The sequence below is a fragment of the Cheilinus undulatus genome, linkage group 5, assembly GCF_018320785.1.
Source record: "Cheilinus undulatus linkage group 5, ASM1832078v1, whole genome shotgun sequence".
Lineage (NCBI taxonomy): Eukaryota > Metazoa > Chordata > Actinopteri > Labriformes > Labridae > Cheilinus > Cheilinus undulatus.
This window is the reverse complement of record NC_054869.1, coordinates 15,362,953-15,384,544: the sequence shown is the minus strand read 5'-3', so window position 1 is coordinate 15,384,544 and position 21,592 is coordinate 15,362,953. Positions and strand designations below refer to the sequence as shown.

At 41.3% G+C, this 21,592-nt stretch overlaps 1 protein-coding gene across 4 annotated transcripts in view; it reads right to left on the bottom strand.

Moving 5' to 3' along the window:
• LOC121510420 (transcription factor 7-like 1-A) overlaps positions 1-21,592 on the bottom strand; it is a 46,991-nt gene that overhangs the window by 12,663 nt on the left and 12,736 nt on the right. For all 4 annotated transcript variants that reach the window (XM_041788455.1, XM_041788456.1, XM_041788457.1 and 1 more), the window contains exon 4: positions 6,264-6,347. In XM_041788455.1, coding sequence (XP_041644389.1) covers positions 6,264-6,347 — 84 coding nt within the window. The remainder of the gene's footprint in view (positions 1-6,263; positions 6,348-21,592) is intronic.

The following is a 21,592-nucleotide window of genomic DNA, read 5'->3' as shown; positions in this document are numbered from 1 at the left end:
ACGGCAGAGCCTCCACTACTTCCTTTTAATTCAAAGTGTTGTTTTTGTTTCCTTCTCTTCTTTTTTATTTTCTTATTCTCTTTTCCGTCTCTTCACCTTTCTCCTCTACTTTAATTTCCTTCCTTTTCCTGACTTCATTTCCTTCTCTGTTTTCTTTCCTGTTGCTTTTCCTCTCCCTTATTTTTCTCATTTTCTTTGCTACTTAACATCACCTCCCTTCCTTTCCTTCCCCTTTCATTCCTCCTTTTCTTTCCTCTTTCATGATTCTCATTTGTTCCTTCCTTTATTTTTATCTCTCTCATTTTATTCACTTTCCCCCTTTAAATTGATTTTCTTTCTTTCCTTACTTTAATTTCCTGCTCAACCTTCTTTCCTGTTGCTTTCTCTCTCTCACTCTTTTCTTTCTTTCATTTTTTTCTGTTGGTAATCGCTCATCATTTTTACCTTTCCTTTCCTTTTTCCTATTTCCTTTTACTTCTGACTGAATACCTTCCTTCCCTTCCTTTCAGAGCGCCTCTATTTTCCTTCCCCTTCCTTTCTCCTTCTTCCAGTTCTTGTCTTAGCTCTCCTTTCTATTCTTCTCCTTCCTCTTTATCAAATTAGTTTTCCTCTCCTTCCCATTGTTTCTTTTTTGTCAGTTTATTCCCTCTGATTTACTCTAATCATTTTTCCATTAATTTCCATCTCTTTCTCCCTTCCTTTCATCTCTCCTCTTTCCCTTCCTCTCCACTCTTTCCTTTTCTTACTTCTTCTTTCCTTTCCCTTCCTTTCCTTTCCTATCCTCTCCTTTCCCATCCCATCCTATCCAATCTTCTCCTATACTGTCCCATCCCATTCTCTCCTATCATATCACATCACATCCTCTCATATCCTATCTCATCCTATTCTATCCTATCCCTTTTCATCCCCTCCTCCTCTCCTCTCCTCTCTTCTCTTATCTCCCTCTCCTCTCCCCTTGTTTCCTTTCCTCTTTTCCCTCTCATTTACTTTCCTCCCTCTCCTCACCTCTCTTATCCCTCTTTCCTCTCCTCTTCTTTCATTTCCTCCCTCTACCCTCTCTTCTACCTTCTCTCCTCTCCTCTCCTCCTCATCTCCCCTCTCCTCTCCTCTTCTCTCCTCCCTTCTCCCCCTCTTCTCTCCTTTCATTTCCTCCCTCTACCCTCCTCTCTTTCCTCTCCTCTCCTCTCACCTCCTCTCCTCCACCTTCTCTCCTCTCCTCCTCTTCTGGTCACTCCTGATGCTCTGACAGGTTCCTGTACTGCCTCACCTGGCCCTGCAGCCTCTTTGATGTATAATTCATGAAGAGGCAGACCTCTGAACACCCCGGCTTATATGGGGGTTTTGGGGTGCTGGACATGTGTGTTTTGTGTGTGTGCATGTTGTAGAGTGGCGTGTGTTCACAGGAAGCATCTTCCCAGTCCTCCCACCACCACCATACTAGCAAAAGCAGTACCTACTGAATGCTAAACAAACCTGAGTGTTGAATAATTGAGGATCTCAGGCCAGAGCGGGCTTGGATTAGCATACAAGCCTTATGGACCCAATCTGCACGGTGACATGACCGTCTTCCCCTGGACTTTGCTCTCTGTTCGATGCTCTGATTTTTATTTTACATGCTCTTATCTTGTCTCTGAACTCACTAGACATGTCATAGCAGTTTTTAGCTATAATTACATCAATCTCTGCAGGAGTGCGCAGGAATGTGAGGTGATATCATTCACAAAAAAAATCAAAATATCAACACTCTTCATGTTGGGGCTTGCAGGAGAAAGCAGAGACAGACCTATGAGTTATTAGACTGTAATTGGTACACTGAAATCCAGACATACCTGCTACATATAGGACACACATGTGTGCAACAAGCAGGCCCTGACAGATATCCTGAATGGTGCCAGACCATCAGAAAAACAAAACAGCGCTGTCAGATTTGACACATGCATGCAGAATGACTGCAGGAGCACAGACAGGAGCAGGAGTTCCTGCTGGTGTCTTACTCTCTCTCTGGCTTCTCTTGGCCCTGGGCAGTAATCCTTGGCCCCCCGTGTGTGCCCATCCGCTCCCCCTGCTCTCATTAGTGCAGCGTGGGGGCCTGGGGAGCCTGCAGGCCTGGGGAGCCAGCCTGCTGCTCCCCTCCCACTCTCCTTTTCTCTCTCCTCCTCGGCTAGAGTAATGAGCACATAATCAGCCTGGCTCCCTGTCAGCAGCAGCACAGCAGAGGGGCATGTGGGCTCCTGGCCCAGAGTGGGGGGTAAGGCCACAGCGGGCAGGGGGGTGGGGGGGTTGCTCTCTATCCTCTCTGCTCTGGGGTTCACCGTATTAGAGCTTCCCAGCACACATCAAATGACCCTCTATCACAGGTCAGCAGATCAAGAATACTACTTCCTCTTTTGGTTTACATACAGAAGGCTGTTACACTTTCAGTGAACTTCCCCACCTCTAAGACATTAAAAAAGTAGCAATAACAGAAAGTAAAGGGGCTTTTGTGGCAGTTTGGGTGAATCATTTGAGGTGTTTGGCCTTCGCCTGCCTTCAATAGAGCTGCACAATTCAATTTCAAAGTAAAATCTCAGATTTTAATTTAAAAATCCACACACAACAACTACAGAAGTATTTATCAGATCCTGTTTATTAATTTAAAGCATATAAAGAGAGTTCAGCTCAAGAATAGCTTTTAAACTTACAAGAGAAGTGCAGATTTCAGAACACAGAGCGAAGGCTACTTACACGGGCAATTAAAGCAACATCTCTGTAAGAATATTTTTTGATACTTCACATTCTCTGACTTTTATACTGTTTCCCTCTGCTTTGACTCGTCTGCTGTGTGTATTCAGAGAAATGAAGGCCAAATGACAGAAGAAAAGCAGAGCCACATGAAAAGCAGCAGCAACCACTGAAGGAGAGAACAGAAACAATGCTAGCAGAGAACTCAACATCAGTCGAGGCACTTTCATTTCCTTTAAATCAAGTGGCTGTTATTGCACTCATTGTTTTGACCTTTTCTCTTAATTCTGCCTCGCAGATTCATACCCCAACACATCCACTGGAGAACTAAGGATGAGTTTACTGCAAGCAAACTTCAAACAGTGGCTGCATTGTGTCAGCAGGGTCAGCGACAGGTCAGCATTTATTCTAATAAACTATCTTTAATTGGTTTCTATTGAGCCTCAAGTCAGTCCTGGATTCCCATGAGCAAACTCAGCCCCTTTAACAACAAGTTCTCTTTGACTGCGCTCAATGAGGACTTTGTCATGTGCATCACTGCGATTATGTGATCCAGCGAATCAACCACAAACTCAGAAAGCACGTCTAGCCGGGATATGTAAGGTCAAGCAGCTGAGTCACAACAGCTCTCTTTTACACAAGTGTAGCGACAGTCTAAGACTTCCTGGATCAGAAAACGCCCTCATATAATCAAACAGGTGAGATGTTAGATTAACTCCGCAGGCTTCACGTTATCTAATGTTTTTCAATCCCCAAACAGACGTCCCTCAGCGAAAACCACAAACCAAACAGGTCTGCTGAGGCCCCGCATTGTCTAACCGGAGTGAGACACCCTGATGACTACTTCACACCTGTGTGGGAAAGTTCAGGAACGACGAGGAGGTTCAAACTTGAGAGATTTACGACAGGGACTGAGTTATTGTGCTAAAGACAGACATGCTGTTCAGCAGTTCAGCCTGCGGGTGCTGCAGGGTTGGTGTGTGGGCATAAAGATGTTTATATGGATGGATGGGAACCAGTAAATTTACACACTCACAATGGCTTTATTATTTTGAAAAACCACATTATCGTGATCATTTGATTAATGCATTTATATGGTTTGCAGTAAACTGATTCATCCAATAAGTTTACATGATTTGTTTGATAATTAGATGAATGTCCCGTAGGAAGCGGCCCAGCGGAAACATCTTATTAGAGTTACAAAACAAGGGAGAAGACGGGACGCTGCTGGGGTTCTCATTTATGAAGTCACTCGTCTCACAGGTTTGGTTGTTTTGGGTTTTTGTTATTCCGTGCGAATATTTCCTCCTCTATCCTCGTTCTTCCGCTTTCTGATGCATGCACTACATCAAGAAACCTGACAACAGTACACTACAGGTGTCCCACACTAAAGATTTACACAGTCCAATCTGATAGGTCAGATTTTTCCCAGTTAACTTATTATTTAATGCCTTTTTTCCCTTTTTGCTTGTTGATCCACTTCCTTGAGATAAACCGTTTGATAAAACAGTTTGTCTAATACCTTGGTTCAATTAAAAAAAATGTAGGGATGCATGATATAGTCTTTTTTGTAGATGTCTACAAACGTATTTTAGCTGATAACGATGTTTAAACAGAATTCATACCTAAAACTCCTGTCCTTAAAACAAACTTCGAAATTTAAGGAATGATGATGAACAAAGAAAAAGACTTCAGCTTATGTAAGTGTGTTGGTCCAGCCTAAAACTCCACTAACTTATATGTTCATGCTGCCAATATTTACAACTGATACATGCAAAATATCAGATGTAAATATCAACAGAAATGTTCATATGTGCAGATATAATAATTCTTTTTGTTGGCTCATATGTTCAGATAATATCATGCATCCATAAAATATGTAGCAAATAGTCTATGTTGTGCTTTTATTTTGAAGCACTTGTTTCTATCTCTTTGTTCCACCACATCTTTTGGTCTATCTCAAGTTCAAACTTTCCATTTCTCATCAGAAACATTTGGCTATGATTTAAAAACTTGGTTCACAATTTGTCATCAAGGAATTGGAGGTGATTCTTGGTGGTAGTCTAAGCCTGCTAAACAGTTTAAGGGTAGATCCCTTGATGGTCTGCACCAGAAATACTAATCCGTTAAGCTAAATTGTTATATTTTTATCAGCTCAGGCCCACAAATCCAGTGATTTGCTTTGTCCAATCAATAGTAGCCACTGTAGCTCCATTTAATGGCTGCTTCTATGCTTCCACAATGCAATTAACCCGATGTAAACAATGCTAAACTGTTAGCACTAATAGCATCTCTTAGGAACAGCAAAGTTAAGTAATATTTGATCCAGAAAATGGGGATAAAGTACGAAGTCGGTGTAAGGTTAAACTTACAACGCTTAACAAATTTATTAGACCACCTGTCATATTTGTCTCAGAGACCATCCAGCATCATGAAGTGCTTTAATGCAGACTCCTTCATTTTCAGTGAGCTCTCCACATTTTACCATTTTGAACAGGAATGAGGAATTTTAAACTGAATTCACCTTTTTATACCCAAATTTGAGCCAGCTCACTGGGCTTCTCTGAGAAGTCAGAAATTAATCAATCATAACATTCAACCACTAAAACTAATTTTTCTCCTCAGGAATGCAAGTAAATAACTATAGTTTGACATATTAATCAAGAAATAATAATGTGCTCTACTATTTTTTTCCATTTTTTTGTAACTCAGTAAATTTGAAAATTCATGGATAACAATAATAACTATATTTTAGCATTAAAAGTATCATTTCAGTTAAAGAGCTTCTACTTATTGGTGTATTAACCATTGCAGAAACATAAAAAATGATTTTGGTAAGTACCAATGCTGTTAATTTAGGGCAGTTGTGGCATATACCTTACTTTGGGTGGTGGTCTAATAAATTTGTTGAGCACTGTATGTAACCAAAAATCTGCCTGACAAATGTGGCTAATAGCCCCAGTTTTACACACTGCACCTTTAACTTCTAGTCTAAAAGCCATTTTAAGTGTTGGGTCATGGTACTAGTTGTCGAGTTGAACAACAAGTTGTCATTCATCCTCAGGCTCATTTATGCTCCCTGTATGAAATATATGAACGAGGCTTTCTGCAGGTACATTCTTGTCTGAAAGGGCTGTCTCGGTAGAAGGTGTCTTGTGAATAAGAGGCCAAAACACTAGAGGATGCTGAGGTCCATAACTGAAGATATCCCTGCAGACATCTTCTGGTGGTCAACAGCACCCAAACTCCTACAAACCAACCTGAGAACTCATCGTAAGCAGGTGTTTAACTATGAGAATGACTATGATATGCTCTATAAAGGAACTTATCAATGTAGAATCACCCCTACAGCACACTAAACAACAAAAAAAACCCTCAAATGATAAAAATCAAGAAAATAGATAGCTGTATGATGCTGTCTTCAGGTTTGAGTTTCAGTATGAAAAAGACTCCTGTTTAATCTGCTTTGCTGAGGGGAAATCAGCAGCTTTTAGTTTTGCTCTTGCTGTTTTTTGTTTTTTTTGTGAGAAGTTTCTCCTTACCAAATGTCCTGGTGTTGGAGAACGAGAGTCTTTGAGTCCTGCAGATCCAGGGACGTCCAAAAGAGGCCATTTCATCTGTAGGTACTGTGGGTGAGAGGAAAGAAAAGAATTTTAAAATGAAAAGAGACAAAAATCCTTCACAACATTCAGACTCAAAGCTCCGGTTAGGAACTTGTGATTTGTGTCAATTTTGGCAAGTCCAGCGAACAAAGCCTATTTTTTTTCTGACCTTGTTATGCAGTTTTCAAAAAAGAAATTTAAACTTTATTTTGCTTCGTGTTAATATGCAAATGTGCAGCTCAAACCAAAATAAACCAACCAAAACAATCGAATTCAAACATGTCATAAGGACTGAAAGTTGTCCTACAGCATGTAAGCGTTGTATGAATGTTGTCGAGCCTGCAGAGATCTGCTGTAGACACCTGTACGAGACTACATTGCATTACACTGGAGTCAGACAGTGAGTTTTGGCAGGGTGCAAAGCAGGCAGAGCGATGTGAACACAGCGGACTGGTGGACGACTGTGAAATTGCCGTTTGTCAAGGAAAAACAAGAGGCCAGCTGTGGGCGCCCATCGCCGAGCGGGTGGGAAGAGACAGCTGGAAGGAAGCCGCATGTTCAGAACAGCGAACTCGACGCTGACTCCTGTTTGTCCGTCTCAAATGGATTGACCTTTTGACCTGAAAAAAACAGCCCACTCCTACTTTTAGATACACCGTTTATCCACATATGTATCGAAGTTATCACACAGGATGGTGTTTACTTTCACTGTTTTCTGCTTCCACTCTGCAAAGATTTTCAGCCTTCTTCTGTGCCATGTAAGAGCTTTGGACTGCAGAGGAGATTTTTTTCATGATTTACTGCTTGATACAACAAGCTGAGCATGTTTTTTTTTTTGTCCTCCAGCGATGGAGATAGCATGAAGCCAGAGCTCCAAAAGCACGGCTCGACCATCTGGTTTATGAATCAGTTTAAATACCGGACACAGCAGCTTGTCATGCATGTGGATTTTTTTCTCCCTGGTGCAATCTCAAATTAATTAAAAAAGTTTTATATCACAGGTTATGTTGTGCTTATCCAGCCCTGTGTTGTTTTTAAGATGCCTTATGGGTACGGAAGTGTCTTATGGGTTATAAATTCAGCCTGTAAGTGGCTGTTGCAAAATCTCAGCACGCATCCTCTGTTATCATTTGACAGCGTACAGTTGAGAATACTCTCCTTTTTATTTACATAGCAGTGCGCTTATGAGTTCCTGTGCACAAACAGTCAGACGTCCACCCAGAGCAAACATCTGATGAATGGAGAAGACGAGAAATAGTCCCTGACATGCTGAAAAAAATGACAGTTCTGAAAATATGCAAGACTTTGTCTGGTTTTCAGAAGTGGCTGCCGGATAAATGACGACAAACAAGCAAAGGAGGAGTCATGCATTCAGGTTGTGATTTTTAAAACTTCATTCATCACTCTGGGTTTGTAAGGAGGAAGGAAGCTTGGATAGCTGTGGGTTAAAAATGGAAAAGACATTATAGCAGGAGAGGAGAAGGGAAGGAGGGAAAAAAAAACATTTTCAGGAATGAGTTTGTCGGAGCAGGCAGAGGGTATTGTTTCCTGACAGCTGGGGTCCAACAGAGCGCCGAGGCAGGGGGAAGGGGACCCTTTTTCCCTTTTCGAAAAGAGGGGGAAATTCTTGGAGTTGACATCAGCCCTCTTCATTTTCACTATACTGCTCAGGGCTGAATCGCAGGTTCCAACTAATGGGCCCAAGTCCATACAACTGTCAGGAGGCAGTTGCTTTTAGAGGCTGCTCGCTCCCTATTGAAACTTTCCTCTGCTGTGTGCAGGGCGCCTAATGAATGCTGCTCTCTGGAGAGAAAATCCAAAACAATGCAGTTTTCTCTGTCTAATCTATGTCAATCATGAGTCCTTCCACAAATGAAACAAGCGCTATTGTGAGCGTTTGGTCTTGCCCGGCCGTGCCCACCCTGGCTCTCCCACCCGAGCCGTCCCTTTTTTGACAGCTTCTGCCAGGACGGAGGAACATGCCCCCGGGCGCTTTTTTTCTGAGCGCCTACTTTTCTTTTTAATTGCCGGTGTGCCCTGTGGAGAAACTGTTCACACACTTTCCCGAAACATCCAGCCAGGTATTGCCAGCCGCTCACTGTCACATTAGCAGCACAACGCTCACTAACACATGAGAGGGAAGAGAGAGGGTGTTTGGGTCTGTGAGCTGTTTCAGGAAACAAAAGGCGAGGAATTGTGGGGGCATGCTGCTCAGCAGAAACTTTCTAAGTGTTAAAAAAAAACACAAGGGAAGTGTAAGGTAAAAGTTGGAATGAGAGCTTAAAAGTGAAGATTCTAATATGACATGGCTTAAGTATGTCCCAAACTTTTTTTTAGCGACCCACTTTTTACAAGGTACAAGCCATCGTGACCCAACAGCTTCGTTTTCCTTACATTAATGTTTATCAAGTCTGCCTTCTCCGCCATCCTTGGCGGGTTGGTTGAGCTCATGGCTGGTGCTAGCTTGGATTCAATTCTGGACTCAGTCTAGTCCTGACCTGGCGCTTTCTGTCACAAGCCTGGAGAAAGCCGCTTCACCTCAGTCACAAAGACTTGTTCTGCATGACCAACCCCTCAGTAGCTGTCTGGTCACGAACAAGGTGCATTTTTATTTGCCAAGAATCAATAGCTGTGATGTTTGCCATCCAATGGTCATTTTATGTTCCATTAATGTGTGCTTTAGATATAAATGTCATGTTAAATACCCCCCCCCCCCCCCCCAAAAAAAATAAAAAAATCTCCCATGACCCAACCACAGATCCTGAGCCACACTTTGGGAACAGGCCTGCCCACAGATTTATCTGGGCCCCTGAAAAACCCAGAGAATTGGCACTCCACAGTTCTAAATTAGTGATGACATCAATGCATGTGTGTTGGATCAGTAGCATTGGTGCTAGCATCCCTGCTGACAGTTACTTCATCTTTGAGCTGAGAAGTGTGTCAAGCTATCATTGGCTTCCACTGTTGAAATCATGTATTTGTGCAATCATAAGCCCTTTTAAATCTCCTTTTCTGATGATTTTGCCACTAGCTTGACACTTTTCATCAACTTTGAGCACTTTTTAGCCTTTTTTTGCCTCTTTATACCCGTTTTCTACATTTGAACCCTTTTCTATCAATTTTTCCCTCCCATTTTGCCACTTTAAACCCATATTTGCTACTTTTAAAATCCCATTCACTACCTTCTCCTTCAATTCCTTCCACTTCTTACCTGTTTTGTCACTTTTAAAGTCCTTTTACCACCTATGTTGCATGTTTTTGCATCTTTTGACCCATTTTTGCCACATTTACCTAATTTTTTGGCACTTTAAAGCTAATATTGCAACTCTTAAGCTATTTTTCCACTTTTTAAACCCATTCTGCCACTTTACTGCCTGTTTCCACCACTATTAACCCATATTTGCCACATTCCACACACTGTGTCTGTGTTAACCTATTTTTGCCTCTAACTACCCATTCTAACCACTTTTTCATTTTTGCCAATTTTGCCCACTTTTCACTTCTTGTTATGCCCTTTTGCAAATTTTACAGCTACTTTTTTTACCTTTGTTAACTAATGTTTGCCATTTTCTGCGTATTATCTTTGTTAACCCATTTTTGCTACTATCAACCCCCTTTTCACCACTTTTTATTCCCTTTTTGCCCATTTTACCAACATTTCACCTCTCGTTACAACCATTTTTGCCACTTTTCACCTATTTTCATTGTTTTAGAGGTATAGTGTGTAAAATTAGGAATGTCAGCATCTTACAGTCAGTTTTAGATGTGATGTGACGCTCATTTCTCTGGTGATAACTGTGATAACTAGTGGAATTTAGAAAATTTTATCTGTTACCTGTTTCCTCCTGTGGAACCACTGAAACATACACAATGCAAAAATCCAAGATGGCAGCGTCCATAAAGGGGACACTCCATATGTATGAATGAAAGGCTTATTCTGAGTGAACTGAAAAAAAAAATTTTTGTTTGCTATTATGTGATTAAACACTAATCTAGATAGCCGTGCTAATAAATATTATGTTTGATTTCCACAAGTTTGTTCCACTTAATGCAACAAGCTAAATATTATACACTGCACCTTTAAGAAAAGGGTTATATTTTGTAGGATATATACTATGGCATAAATTAATACAAAAAATATTTGTTGCTTTGATAGGAATGGTTATTATTCAGGTGAAAAAATATGCTCATCACAACTTAACATTAAAATGGACCATGATTTCACTGACCTCCATGGGCCATCCATTTGACTGGGCCCCAGAGAGCTCCCCCCTTTATCCCCCCTTGTGTGCGTCCTTGTTAGGGAATGAGGGGTTTAGGTGATGTTCAGTGTTTTTAGAGGATTAAAACTGGAGATAGGCTAATATCAATGTAGTAACGAGACATTTAGTAATGCCCTTATTTTACTGGAAATAAATACAGACATATGGCTGCGCCTGTTGCAATGTCTGCCTCAGCCTGGGAGCTGGGGGCTTTGGTAATCACACTCGGACAGAGTACTGAAAGAAACCAAAGGGAAGTTTTGCTGATCCATTTTCGTAGCTCTCTAATTGTCTTCCAGGCTTCCCTGCTGCCTCCAACACTCAGAATAGACATCAGTAGATTGTGCTACTTTTACAGGACCCAGATGCGACAAAGGTGGCAATGATGCCGCTGAATTTTTCCAAAAAAGCTGCACTGGAGCCCTTTGGTTTTTTGAACACAGAGAATGTAACATATGCTCTGGGGCATGTGGCCTGCCAGAGCTGGGTTCTAATTGTTACACTGCTCTCACAGAGCACAGGAGAACTCAGCCAAGAGTCTTTGTCATCTCTGAAGTGTGTGGTGCCATACTGCAGACCAACATCAGAGCGCTGAGGAGAGACAGATGTCTGGACATTTGCTGTCAAACTAAGTCAGACGCTCTGCCAAAGGGGGAAGAAAAAAATCTGAAAGTTTGCTAGCAACTATCTGCTGCTTTCAGGGCCGCTTGAGAAGTCGTAAAAAGTGTCAGTCAAAGAAAAAGTTAAGTTTGAATTAAAATGATAGAAAGTTGTGCCACAATGTAGGATTTGTGCAGAGCTAAAGTATGCATAAAGTGTCTCAGCTGGCTGAAAAAGTCGCAGATATTCATACAGCAATCTAAAACCAGGACAGCTTGGTAGATGGTTTCAGTCAATCAATCAGGAACAAACAATCAGAGTCAACCCCGGATAAAAGAGCGACCGTGTATAATGTGGCAGCTCAGACAAGGCTTGTGTAATGGTTTCGCCCAACTTGTGGTGAATAGCAGAGCAGCAGGAATGCCTCCACGGATCGCTCCAGCAGATAATGTCAATCACCCACTGTGTGGAGAACCCCTCCCCATTGTTTTCTTTTACCCCCCAACAGAAAACAAATGGGCTGCACAGCTTGCTGTTTGGCTGAGGTGTTAATTACCATCCTCTGCCCATATGAACAGCAAACTCAGACAATAGGCCCCCTGCAAAACAGCCCCTCCCTAGTTTGCTCTGCTGATATCACCTGCTCATGCGGGGCCATTGACACCTCAACCTGATCTGTGCATGAAACACAATTAAAGCCTCCAGGACAAAGACAATGTGATAAGCAGTCCCCGCCTTGTCTCACAGTTTGCATTAAGGCTCATTGTGTGCCAACATTAGAGGCAATTACATTGACAATTCTTAAGCAAACCTCTGCAGTCATTGTGCTAATTAGTGTGTAATTGATGGGGAAACGACAAGCAGCTCAGCCGGTCGCAGCCACAATGCACTATTGGGCCTCTGCAAATTTTTCTGAATGGGGACCATGTCCTATTATCCGGTCCACTATGAAGTAAGTAGATTAGTCAGGGAGGAAGTTATTAATTAAAGCTATCTTAGAGGAGGTTACAAAGAGACAGACATAATACAAATATTGTTTATCTAGATGGACTGTGGCATGAAATGTTCCTTTTACTCTACTGACATCAGCTTTTACAGCATGCCACACAAGAAGTACTTTTCATCTGCTTTCAGCTTTAGCGTCATATAGGGCCTACTCTCCTAGTTTACTTTATATTAACCCTGAGAAGCCTGTTGGACCTGCCGTGGAGATTGCTTCCTGCTAATGGTGAGCACATTTGAAGTGTCCATTAGCCCATAGAGGAATGAAGTTAAGTGACTATGACAGGGGCGCTCCCTCGGTTTGCCTGGCTTCCATTGTGACCTGCTTGGTCGTCCCGCACTCTTATTCACAGCAAGTAAAAAAAACTGGGTCAAAGGTCAGACATCCAGAGTGCTGTGGTTTCTATGGCAACGTGGCCTATTAAGGCCAGGCTCATTGGCCTCTTAACATGCTCTTGTACACAAAAGAACTATTAGTGCAAAGAGGGGAGAGAGGAGAGTGAAGAGGGGAGGCAGCGCAGGGGAGGTCCTAACAACACAGCGCAGAGGTTTGTCCAAGATTTCCAAGATGGTCGACACTCAGACTACAGCCCGGGGTTCTTCTATGTGTTGCTTCTGATTAAATACAAAAAAAAAAAAAAACGTCAATATGATCACGCAAAATTAAACTCTGCCTGTTAAAAGTCACTTTTTTTTGTCCAAAATTAAACCTTAAAGTCCCTGTAATGTGAAATCCAAACATTGTGTCTTAACACACTAGATATGTTGGAATAAGGCTGCTGTTAACATGTGAAAACACTGAGATTTACATATGATTGAATTTTTGATTTAGACCATTAGAAAGTTGTCCCCTCTTTCTTGGCTTGCTTTCATTTGGGCAGGGCAAAAATATGAGCCCTGACATCACCAGTCATACCCTGCCCCCCATAACGCTATGATAAAAAAAAAAATCACATAGCATCTCAATACAGTCTTAAATACTCTTGTTTTTAGATTTCTGGTTGTTTTTATAAAACCAATATGGCTATTTTAGGAGTTTTAAGATATCATGTAGGGTATTATTTTGAATCATTTGGGTTTAGATTTTAGATTTTATTTTTCTCAAACAAGAGGAACACAGTTTACAGAAGATATAACACAAAACACCCCCAAAATATATAAAATTACTAATTTTTTAAATTAAAACATGAAAAAGTTGAAAATTCATGATTGGAAAAAGATAAAAATAGGTTAAATATTTTCAGTGATTGGGAACTTGAGACTTTTGGTGACCATGACTTGATTATCCAGGCTACCTCCATTGCCACTCCCCCGGACCCCGGACCTACCCAAGCTGAGAACCAGGACTCAAAAGAACTGCCAGTCCTGAGCTGTCCCTAAAGGAACCACACCATTGCTACTGCTGCTCAAAACAGTCTGTTATTAGCTGATGTTAATGCCTTCAGTTAAAGTTAATAGCCAATTAAATGCTGTGTTTCTGTTCATTTTGACTACAAGTCATTAAAAGTATCATAACACAGAAATTTGTGCCAGAAAACAGTAAATTTATGCCAATTTATGCCTCTGCTCTGGCACAGAGCCAGACAGCTCTGATTAGAAGCATTTTTAAAATTCAAGAGGATCGTATTTCTCATGAGTGGGCGTGGCTTCAGCTCAATCAACATGCCCACACCATCCTAGAGCAAATCTACAGCCTCTTTTTCAGGACTTTGAGGTTTAATTTTATGATTTTAGAGATGTTTTTTATGAATAAAATTTGGCCTGGTGGTTCATAACACAGTAGCCTGCCACACAACAAACCTAAAATCAAGATTTTTCTCTCACTTTACATGGACTTTAAAAAAGGTGGCTTTACATGAATTCCTCATGCGTATTCTGCACAAGGCCAAACTAGCCATCAATGTGACTTTATTTGAAAGATCTTGGGAGTGCTGTTTCAGTAATAAAGCCACATTAACACAGCACAAGGCCAACTCAGACCCCTCCTAAAAAGCTACTTAAACATTCAGTCCCACTGTCTGAGCTGCCACTTCAGCAGGAGTTTGAATTTTTGCAACTCAAGCAATTATTTGTATCAGGGTTTATTTTTTTTCTTCCTTTTGCATGACATGATCCTGAGTTACTGCTTCCTGTATGCACCGCTCTTAGTATGGCAGCGGAGCTCGAATGAAGCCGCCATTGTTCTGACTTTAAAAGCCATGCAGTTAAAGGGAAAGTTCCTCCGACGGGCTAAAGTCAGGAATAAGTGAGTAATTCTGTTACACTGAGCACACCAGAAGGTCATATAAAACTCACTGTGTAATTAGACACACAAGAAAATAATTATGCATCTGGTGAGAGTGAGGCCTTCCCATAAAGACAGAGAGGAGGGTGCGAAGCTATTCAAGTCAATTATGTGCAGTCAGTTATGTGGTTTCCCGTACCTGGGAGATCTGCTTTCAATTGTGATGAAGCGCTCGTCTTAATGTCAGTGTGATCTGATGTCAGGACAGGCTACACCTCAAATGTCAAAGATGTCATCCTTTTCCATGTCCTGTGGCATTGTTTGTCCAGGAATACAACTTTTTATTGTTCGGGGAGTAGTCTCGTTTCATTGAAAGTCACGGCCGTAAACGTCCATATAATTAACTCCAGAACACGAGGTGGTAAGCGGCGAAGGCTCGATGTTTACTGTAAAGACCAAATCAAATGTGTGCGTGTCGAAGTGTAGGTGTTCGCACGTCCAAAACTACGCCACTGACACACAAGTGAGAGCTGAATTTTTCATTTATGACCAAACACAAATTGACTGGAGACAGCATGGCTTACCAATATAATACAGCGTTTCCTGCCAACGCTTTTAGGAGGCAATAATAAGACCAGCATGCACCACTCACACTGAAATACCACAGCACCGTAATCACTCCTAACTCTCTGCACAGACACAAAAATAATCTTTTTCTCTTCTTTTTCCAGATAAATATTTACCAACGCCCTCAAAGAGTAAATTTAAGCACGTCTGCTAAAAGTGTCTCTTTTTTCTGACGGAGCACAGTGGTCGATTGTGTCGTTTTTTTGGCTCCTTTTTTTAAACTTCCTAAAAGCAGCTGACACTGGCAGGAGAGGCAATCTTAAAGGCAGAACGTCACTTTTGAAAAACTGAGGTGGGCATAAGTGGGTGTAGCGGAGAAGGCGAGCGAGAGAGGAAAAAAAAAGGCCTAAATTAAACACATTTGTTTCTGCTCTCACATACCACAAGTCTTATGAAAACAGAGGGCTGATTGTGTTCTCTCTGCGAGTCTACCCCTCCTCCTCCTCCTCTCGCTCTCTCTCTCTCTCCCTCTCTTCACCACCACCCAACACCACCACCACCCAGTTCCACACCCCCACCACCCTGTCCTGAGCAGCAGCACAACCCCCCCCGAGCTCACACTCACACAGCTGCCTGCAGATGCCTCCTGTGTTTGCTCTCCGAGTGCAGGCGCAAATCTCCAGGCCTCGCAGACTCTTGGGCCCTGCCTCATCTCAGATTTTACTACCTGACATCCCTATCACCCCACTGCTTACCCGCTCACTCCACTCTCTCCATCTCCTGGCTGCCCCCCCCCCCGAGCTCAGCCAAACTCTCACATTCACACACCGCAGGTATGCTCCAACATGGCCTGAAATGGAACCAGTCTCATTTAGAAACACTGACAAAAGTAGATAAAAAGTGGTGTTATCTGCATACTGGAGAACCCAAAAAAATACTCATCCTGTCTTTTTTAAAACAAATTACATTAAACTCCCCAAATCTATTTGGAATATCATGCCAGGTCTGTTACACAGGATGTAACTGGGAAAGAAAGTATTTCCAGAAGTAGTTTCAAACTTCCACGGGGTTCGGCAAAGCGCACGACTCACTACCATGACATTCCCCGGGATTAGTTATGCGTATTGTCAGCAGACTGCAGGGAGGTCTGGAGCTTTGCCAATGGCATTTTATACCTGAAACATTTGTAAAAGTCATTTCTCCTGCAATGTACAGGCTTCATTTTCATCAAGCTGTGCAGTGATACCAAGCTCTAAATCATGAGAATGGGATAGGTTTGGCTGCAAATGCAATCCCAGTTACATCCAGGGAATATCTTGCATGTCTGAAACTTTAAAAGAATAAAGTTTCCGTATAAACTTGTGGTTGGACATAAAGTCCAGGAGGAAAAACAAGGCCATGGATGAGGCCTTCTATCTCAGTGGTTCTCAACCTTTTTCCTTGGGCCAACTCTACTCGTGTCTAAGAAAAGCTAAGCCCTCCAAGGACCCACTTGGAAATTTAAACATGAATTTTAACTGTTTTCATTGAGAATACCATAACATAAAAGGCCTTCATAGACTTGCTCTTTACAAAGGATCTATGTATACACTGTCCATTAATATGACAGCATGTTTGGACCCCACCAGAAAAAAAGAAATCAATAAAGATCTGTTGATTTTTATGAAAACACTTGCATTGAAGTTGTGAACAAGAAAAAAGCGACTTTAAATGTTGTAAATGTACATTACCCAAAACTTAGAATTTTTGAGATTATAAAGATGAAAACTAACCACTGTTTTAATTTTGGTTTCTTGTAAATTTCTGACTTTTATTTATGTTTATGGTGCTCAAAACTTGACATTTTTTAGGTCACTGTTTCAAAATTCAAGGCTTCTTAAACTCAGAAACTCTGAGTTTGTTTTCTTGTAAATATTATCTCAAATATTTAAATGTTTCCCCCCAAATTTCAACTTTTTTTTCCTCAAAAAGTAACAAAACTCCTTTTATTTTAATCTTCATGTCAGCATGTGGTTAATCATCATTTTCAAAAATAAATGTGCATCTTACAAAATTTATGATACTAACAACTTGAAATTTTTAAAGTTTATAATATCAAAATTGAAGACTTCTTCTACTCAAAAATTCTGAGTCTGTTTTCATGTACGTTTACAATTTTACAGTCTCAAATATTTGAAACTTTTCCCCCAAATCTCTACTTTTTACTGCTCCAAAATGGACAGATCCTCTTTATTTTCATCATACATCATTGTTATGTTTCTAACAGGACTGTCCAAAACATAAAAATTTGTTATTGCAATTAATCGCAGAATTTATTTTGTCTCCTCTGTTTTCCATTTTAAACAGTTTGGGTGTCATTTTGGATTTTTCTACTGTCTTAAACTGACTTCCTGTTTGGATAGAAACTGTTAGAACTTGTTAAGGACTAAAAAGGCAATAATAGAACATTAAATATGTTCAGATGACTTCTGACTTGTCCACTGAGCTGTCTGTGAGTTTTTAAAGTGAAATGAGACGTCAAGGAGCAGTGCTGGACTTATTCAATATCACTGTGGCTGCAGAAAGACGCTGACATGCCTAAACCAAAGTGTGTTGAAAGGGACAATAAAGCATGTGATTAATACCCACAAATTGTGGACCTTAAATAACCATGATTAACTCGATTAGCCCTAATTTCTCATCATGATTTATAAAGTATGCACGTCTTATTTTGACAATGTCGGAGGAGCGCCCTCTCTGAAACCTGGGTGCCCTCCCTAGGGGTCCCTGAACCCCAGGCTGGGAACCACTGTTCTATCCCATTAAAAGCAAAACAATGGAAAACAAACACAAGAAAAATAATGTCTTATCTGCAAAGAATGTCTTTTTGTTTGTTTGGGGAAAATAAAATTTTCTAAGAAAAAGACGTTTTCTAGGAATTAGCATTGATTTATTTAGGCTGATCCAGTTGCATAGTTGGAGAAAAACGTCCTCTTAACACTAACCAGACCAAGAGCTCAAGGCTGGACATGCTATTTAAAACAATATATACAGCTGTTGCTATCTTTCAGTTTCAATTCAGTCTAACGAGAACGGCAAGGTGATTACGATCTTGGGGCTGCTGTAAATATCAAATTCCCAGGGACAGAGTTTAGGAGGCCCCTTACAATTACACAGTTTTCAGGAATGCAGAGCATGAACCACAGCAACATGGAGCAGGAGACAAAAAAACCCAACGTCCCATTTTGGACGACGATGCTAAACCACGTGACGGAGAGAGTTTACAGTCGGACAGCACTGAAAAAGAGGGCAAGTTTATCTTTCTTGAAGTTATCTGAGAGCCCCATATCTGCCCCACAATACAACAAACTTCTCCACCATCCAAACTGAAAACTTCTGCAAACAATTAGTGTTAACCCCAGAACTGTAAGCTGCTCAGAGAGAGAGAGAAAGAGAGAGAGAGAGAGAAGGGGGAGTGACTGGAGAAAGAGAGGGCTGCTTGTGCACAATTACAGCAGGGATTTATGGCCTGAGAAACAATTTATAAATCACAGCGCCTGAGCTAATGTGCTCCAGATTGTTCTCCATGCAGCTGCAATTTTGGTCTGCGTGAAACAGCATAATAAACCTGGCTGGAGGACATGTTTGGGTGGTGGTGCTGGTGGAGGGGCAGGGAGAAAAAGTTGAGATTGTGGGTGGTGGCTGAGAGGTTGTGGGGCTCGAAAGTTTCTGAGGTGTTTGGAACAAAGGGAACTTTTTTAACTGGATGGTGTTAAATTTTGCTAACTCTTCACTGGCAGAGTCAACAAATGAGAAGAAACAATGAGGTTTTAAATCCTAAAATCATGCAATTACACCAATTAAGAAAGTTTTCACAGTAGCTGGACGGCAAACATAACAAAATAAAGGCTGTTACTGAATAATTGCACAAGTTTCCACAATGAAACCATTTAAAACAGTTTTATGACCTCACTGCAAAGCTGTATAATTCCTGACACAAGTGAAGATTAATTTCGAGTTATAATAAGAAAAGACAAATGTTGCAAAGTGATGCCTTCATTGTGGCAGCAGGCTGCTGTGGACGCAGGGATCGGATGTGCTGAGGGGAAGCCTGAGCTTTTGTGGCCACTCAGCCAACTGGCCCTGAACCTTGGCCTCTAACCCTTCACCCCGGGGGGCAAACAAAGCTCTGAGTGACATCTGAAACTAGACACTCTGTGGGGAGAGAGTGTCTGGACAGGACTCAAATAACCCCATTAACTCTGCAGAAAAGGAAAAAAAAGATTTATGGCTTTTTATCCTGCCCCTGCGAAATCTCAAAAAGCAGAAGAGTCGCGCTGATACGTCCAAAATAATCAAGCAATTAGAGGTGTGCGCCGGGACTTGTCTTGTTTACTCACCAGCATCTTCGTCTTGCTCTAAGATAAGCAAAAATGTTCCATAATTAACGACCTGGAGAAGAGTTGTGATTAGCAAAAACACATGCCAGTGGTTAGTCTGCATCCAAGACTTCTAATACGAACAACATGAAGTGAATCTGGAGGCGGTTTTAAGAGAGTCACTGATGCATATTCACCAGCGCCTCTGATGGATCCTATACAATGGATTACGTAAACAGGCCTGGCATTAGCACGGTGTAAACAAAAACAGAGAAGTTGATGGTAAATGTGCCGCGGCTGAATGCGAGCCTCCGTCGCCAGAATGCTGAAAGCCACTGTAGTATTTAAATCAGGCGAGGAGGGAGGAAGACTCGGCCAAGCATTCTGTAGCTCAGCTGTGAGGCTCTAAGCCGTTGCCCTAGGGCCTTTGTCCTGCCTTTCAGGGCAAGTCTGAGGTAGTCAAAGACCCTATTCATGACCGGCGCTCCCCCTGCCAACACACCCATACAGCCCCAGTCAAGTCAGCCGAGAGCTATAGAGCCTTCCCATTTCACACGAGAATCAGACCTGCCCCTAAAGCCTGCTTCAGGGATTTCCAATAGCCAGCCCCTCCAACCCATGTACAAATCAAACAAAAGGACTCCGTGGCCTACTCCATGTCATATAAGGCAGATTAGATCTTTTTTTTTCCTTATGTAGCAACTCTAAATTTGAAGCAAATACGTCAGGCACATTTGTAGTGACCAGGTCCAGAGCCAGTGAAACTGTGAGGTGTGGAGCTGCCATCCAACCCCACATCATAAATCATCCCATACAAGAATCTTACAAAGCGACTGCAACCAAATGCCAAACCTGAGTGTATCAAGTGATAGAATCTCCACACAAAGAAACCTTATCTCAGTGCGGATCATCTGAGTGAGGGGAATCCCACCATCTCTTAAGGGTGTCTTGTGTATGACGAGCACAAGGCCCTGCTGTTGCTCTCCACCAACCAATACTGTCATCATCATTATCACTGGAGTCAAACTGGTAAGGTCGTGAAAACATTCAAAGTAAAAAATATCAGACCATCATCGTTGTCTTTGTTCTGACAGGATCCACAAGTCTGGGTCCAGATAAGGAGGCTACACATTTTAGATGACTCGGGCCTTTCCTCAGCTCTAATCGAATTTGTTGCACTGAAGAACATTGTGACTTCTTAACGAGCACAATTGGTTTATGAGGGTAACTGGGGGAAACCAGGGGGCACCCAGAGGTGAAGTTATTATCAACATTAGGATGAGCAGCGAGATCTCATGGGAAAATTGTAAATATACTAATAATATTGATAAATCATGGACCATATGGACTCACACTGGTTGAGTAGATTTTACCCTTATCATAAATTAAAGATGCTTTGATCCTTAGACCAGTAAAAACAAAGTCCAGCTCATCTAAATGTAACCTACAAAATCTTAAAATGGCTGAATGCTTTACATACAATTGAATGAAAACACATACTTTTGTATGATAGCATAAGAAAACTGAAAGATTTAGCCCCAATTACATATGCATAGAGCTCCTTAAGTGTGCATCTGAATGCTTTTCTCTGCCTTTTTGTTGATACTATGACTGTCGCACTAAACACCAAATTGACATAAAAGCTAATATTCATGTTGTAACATTGTATGGAAGGCTCTGTCACTTTCATTTAGGTTAATCAATCAAAAAGTGTGCTACTTTGGCTCCACTGCAAAGTGTACCTTCTCCTCTGGCTTTATTTTCACCCTCCACAGCCTTAACAAACATCCTGCATACCAGTGGTTTTAAACTGGAGGGTCGGGGCCAAAAAGTGGGTCACAGAACAGTTTTCAGTGAGTCGCTAATGTATGTTTGAAAAAAAAAGGGGACAAAATGTCTATGAAGTACTAAAATCTTAAGTGAACACGCATTAATACTCTATTGCAATCTTATAATGAGTCATTTTAAATGTTTGATCAATATTTAAATTCATTTATCACCTTTACTTGCAATAAAAAGACGATTTCCCCATAATAATGAAGTAATTTCTCAAGCTCTCTGTAAAAATGGCAATTCAGTTGTCATATTTTTTGTTCCATCCAAGATAGAAACTGTAACATTTTTAATAAATTCAACACGGGTTGTTAAAAATTTTAAGTCATTTTGGGTCGTGATCTGTCATTAAAAAGGCTGGTGCATCTGTTGAGAACCACTGCTGTACACAACACAATCTGATTGGCTACATGTTACATGACT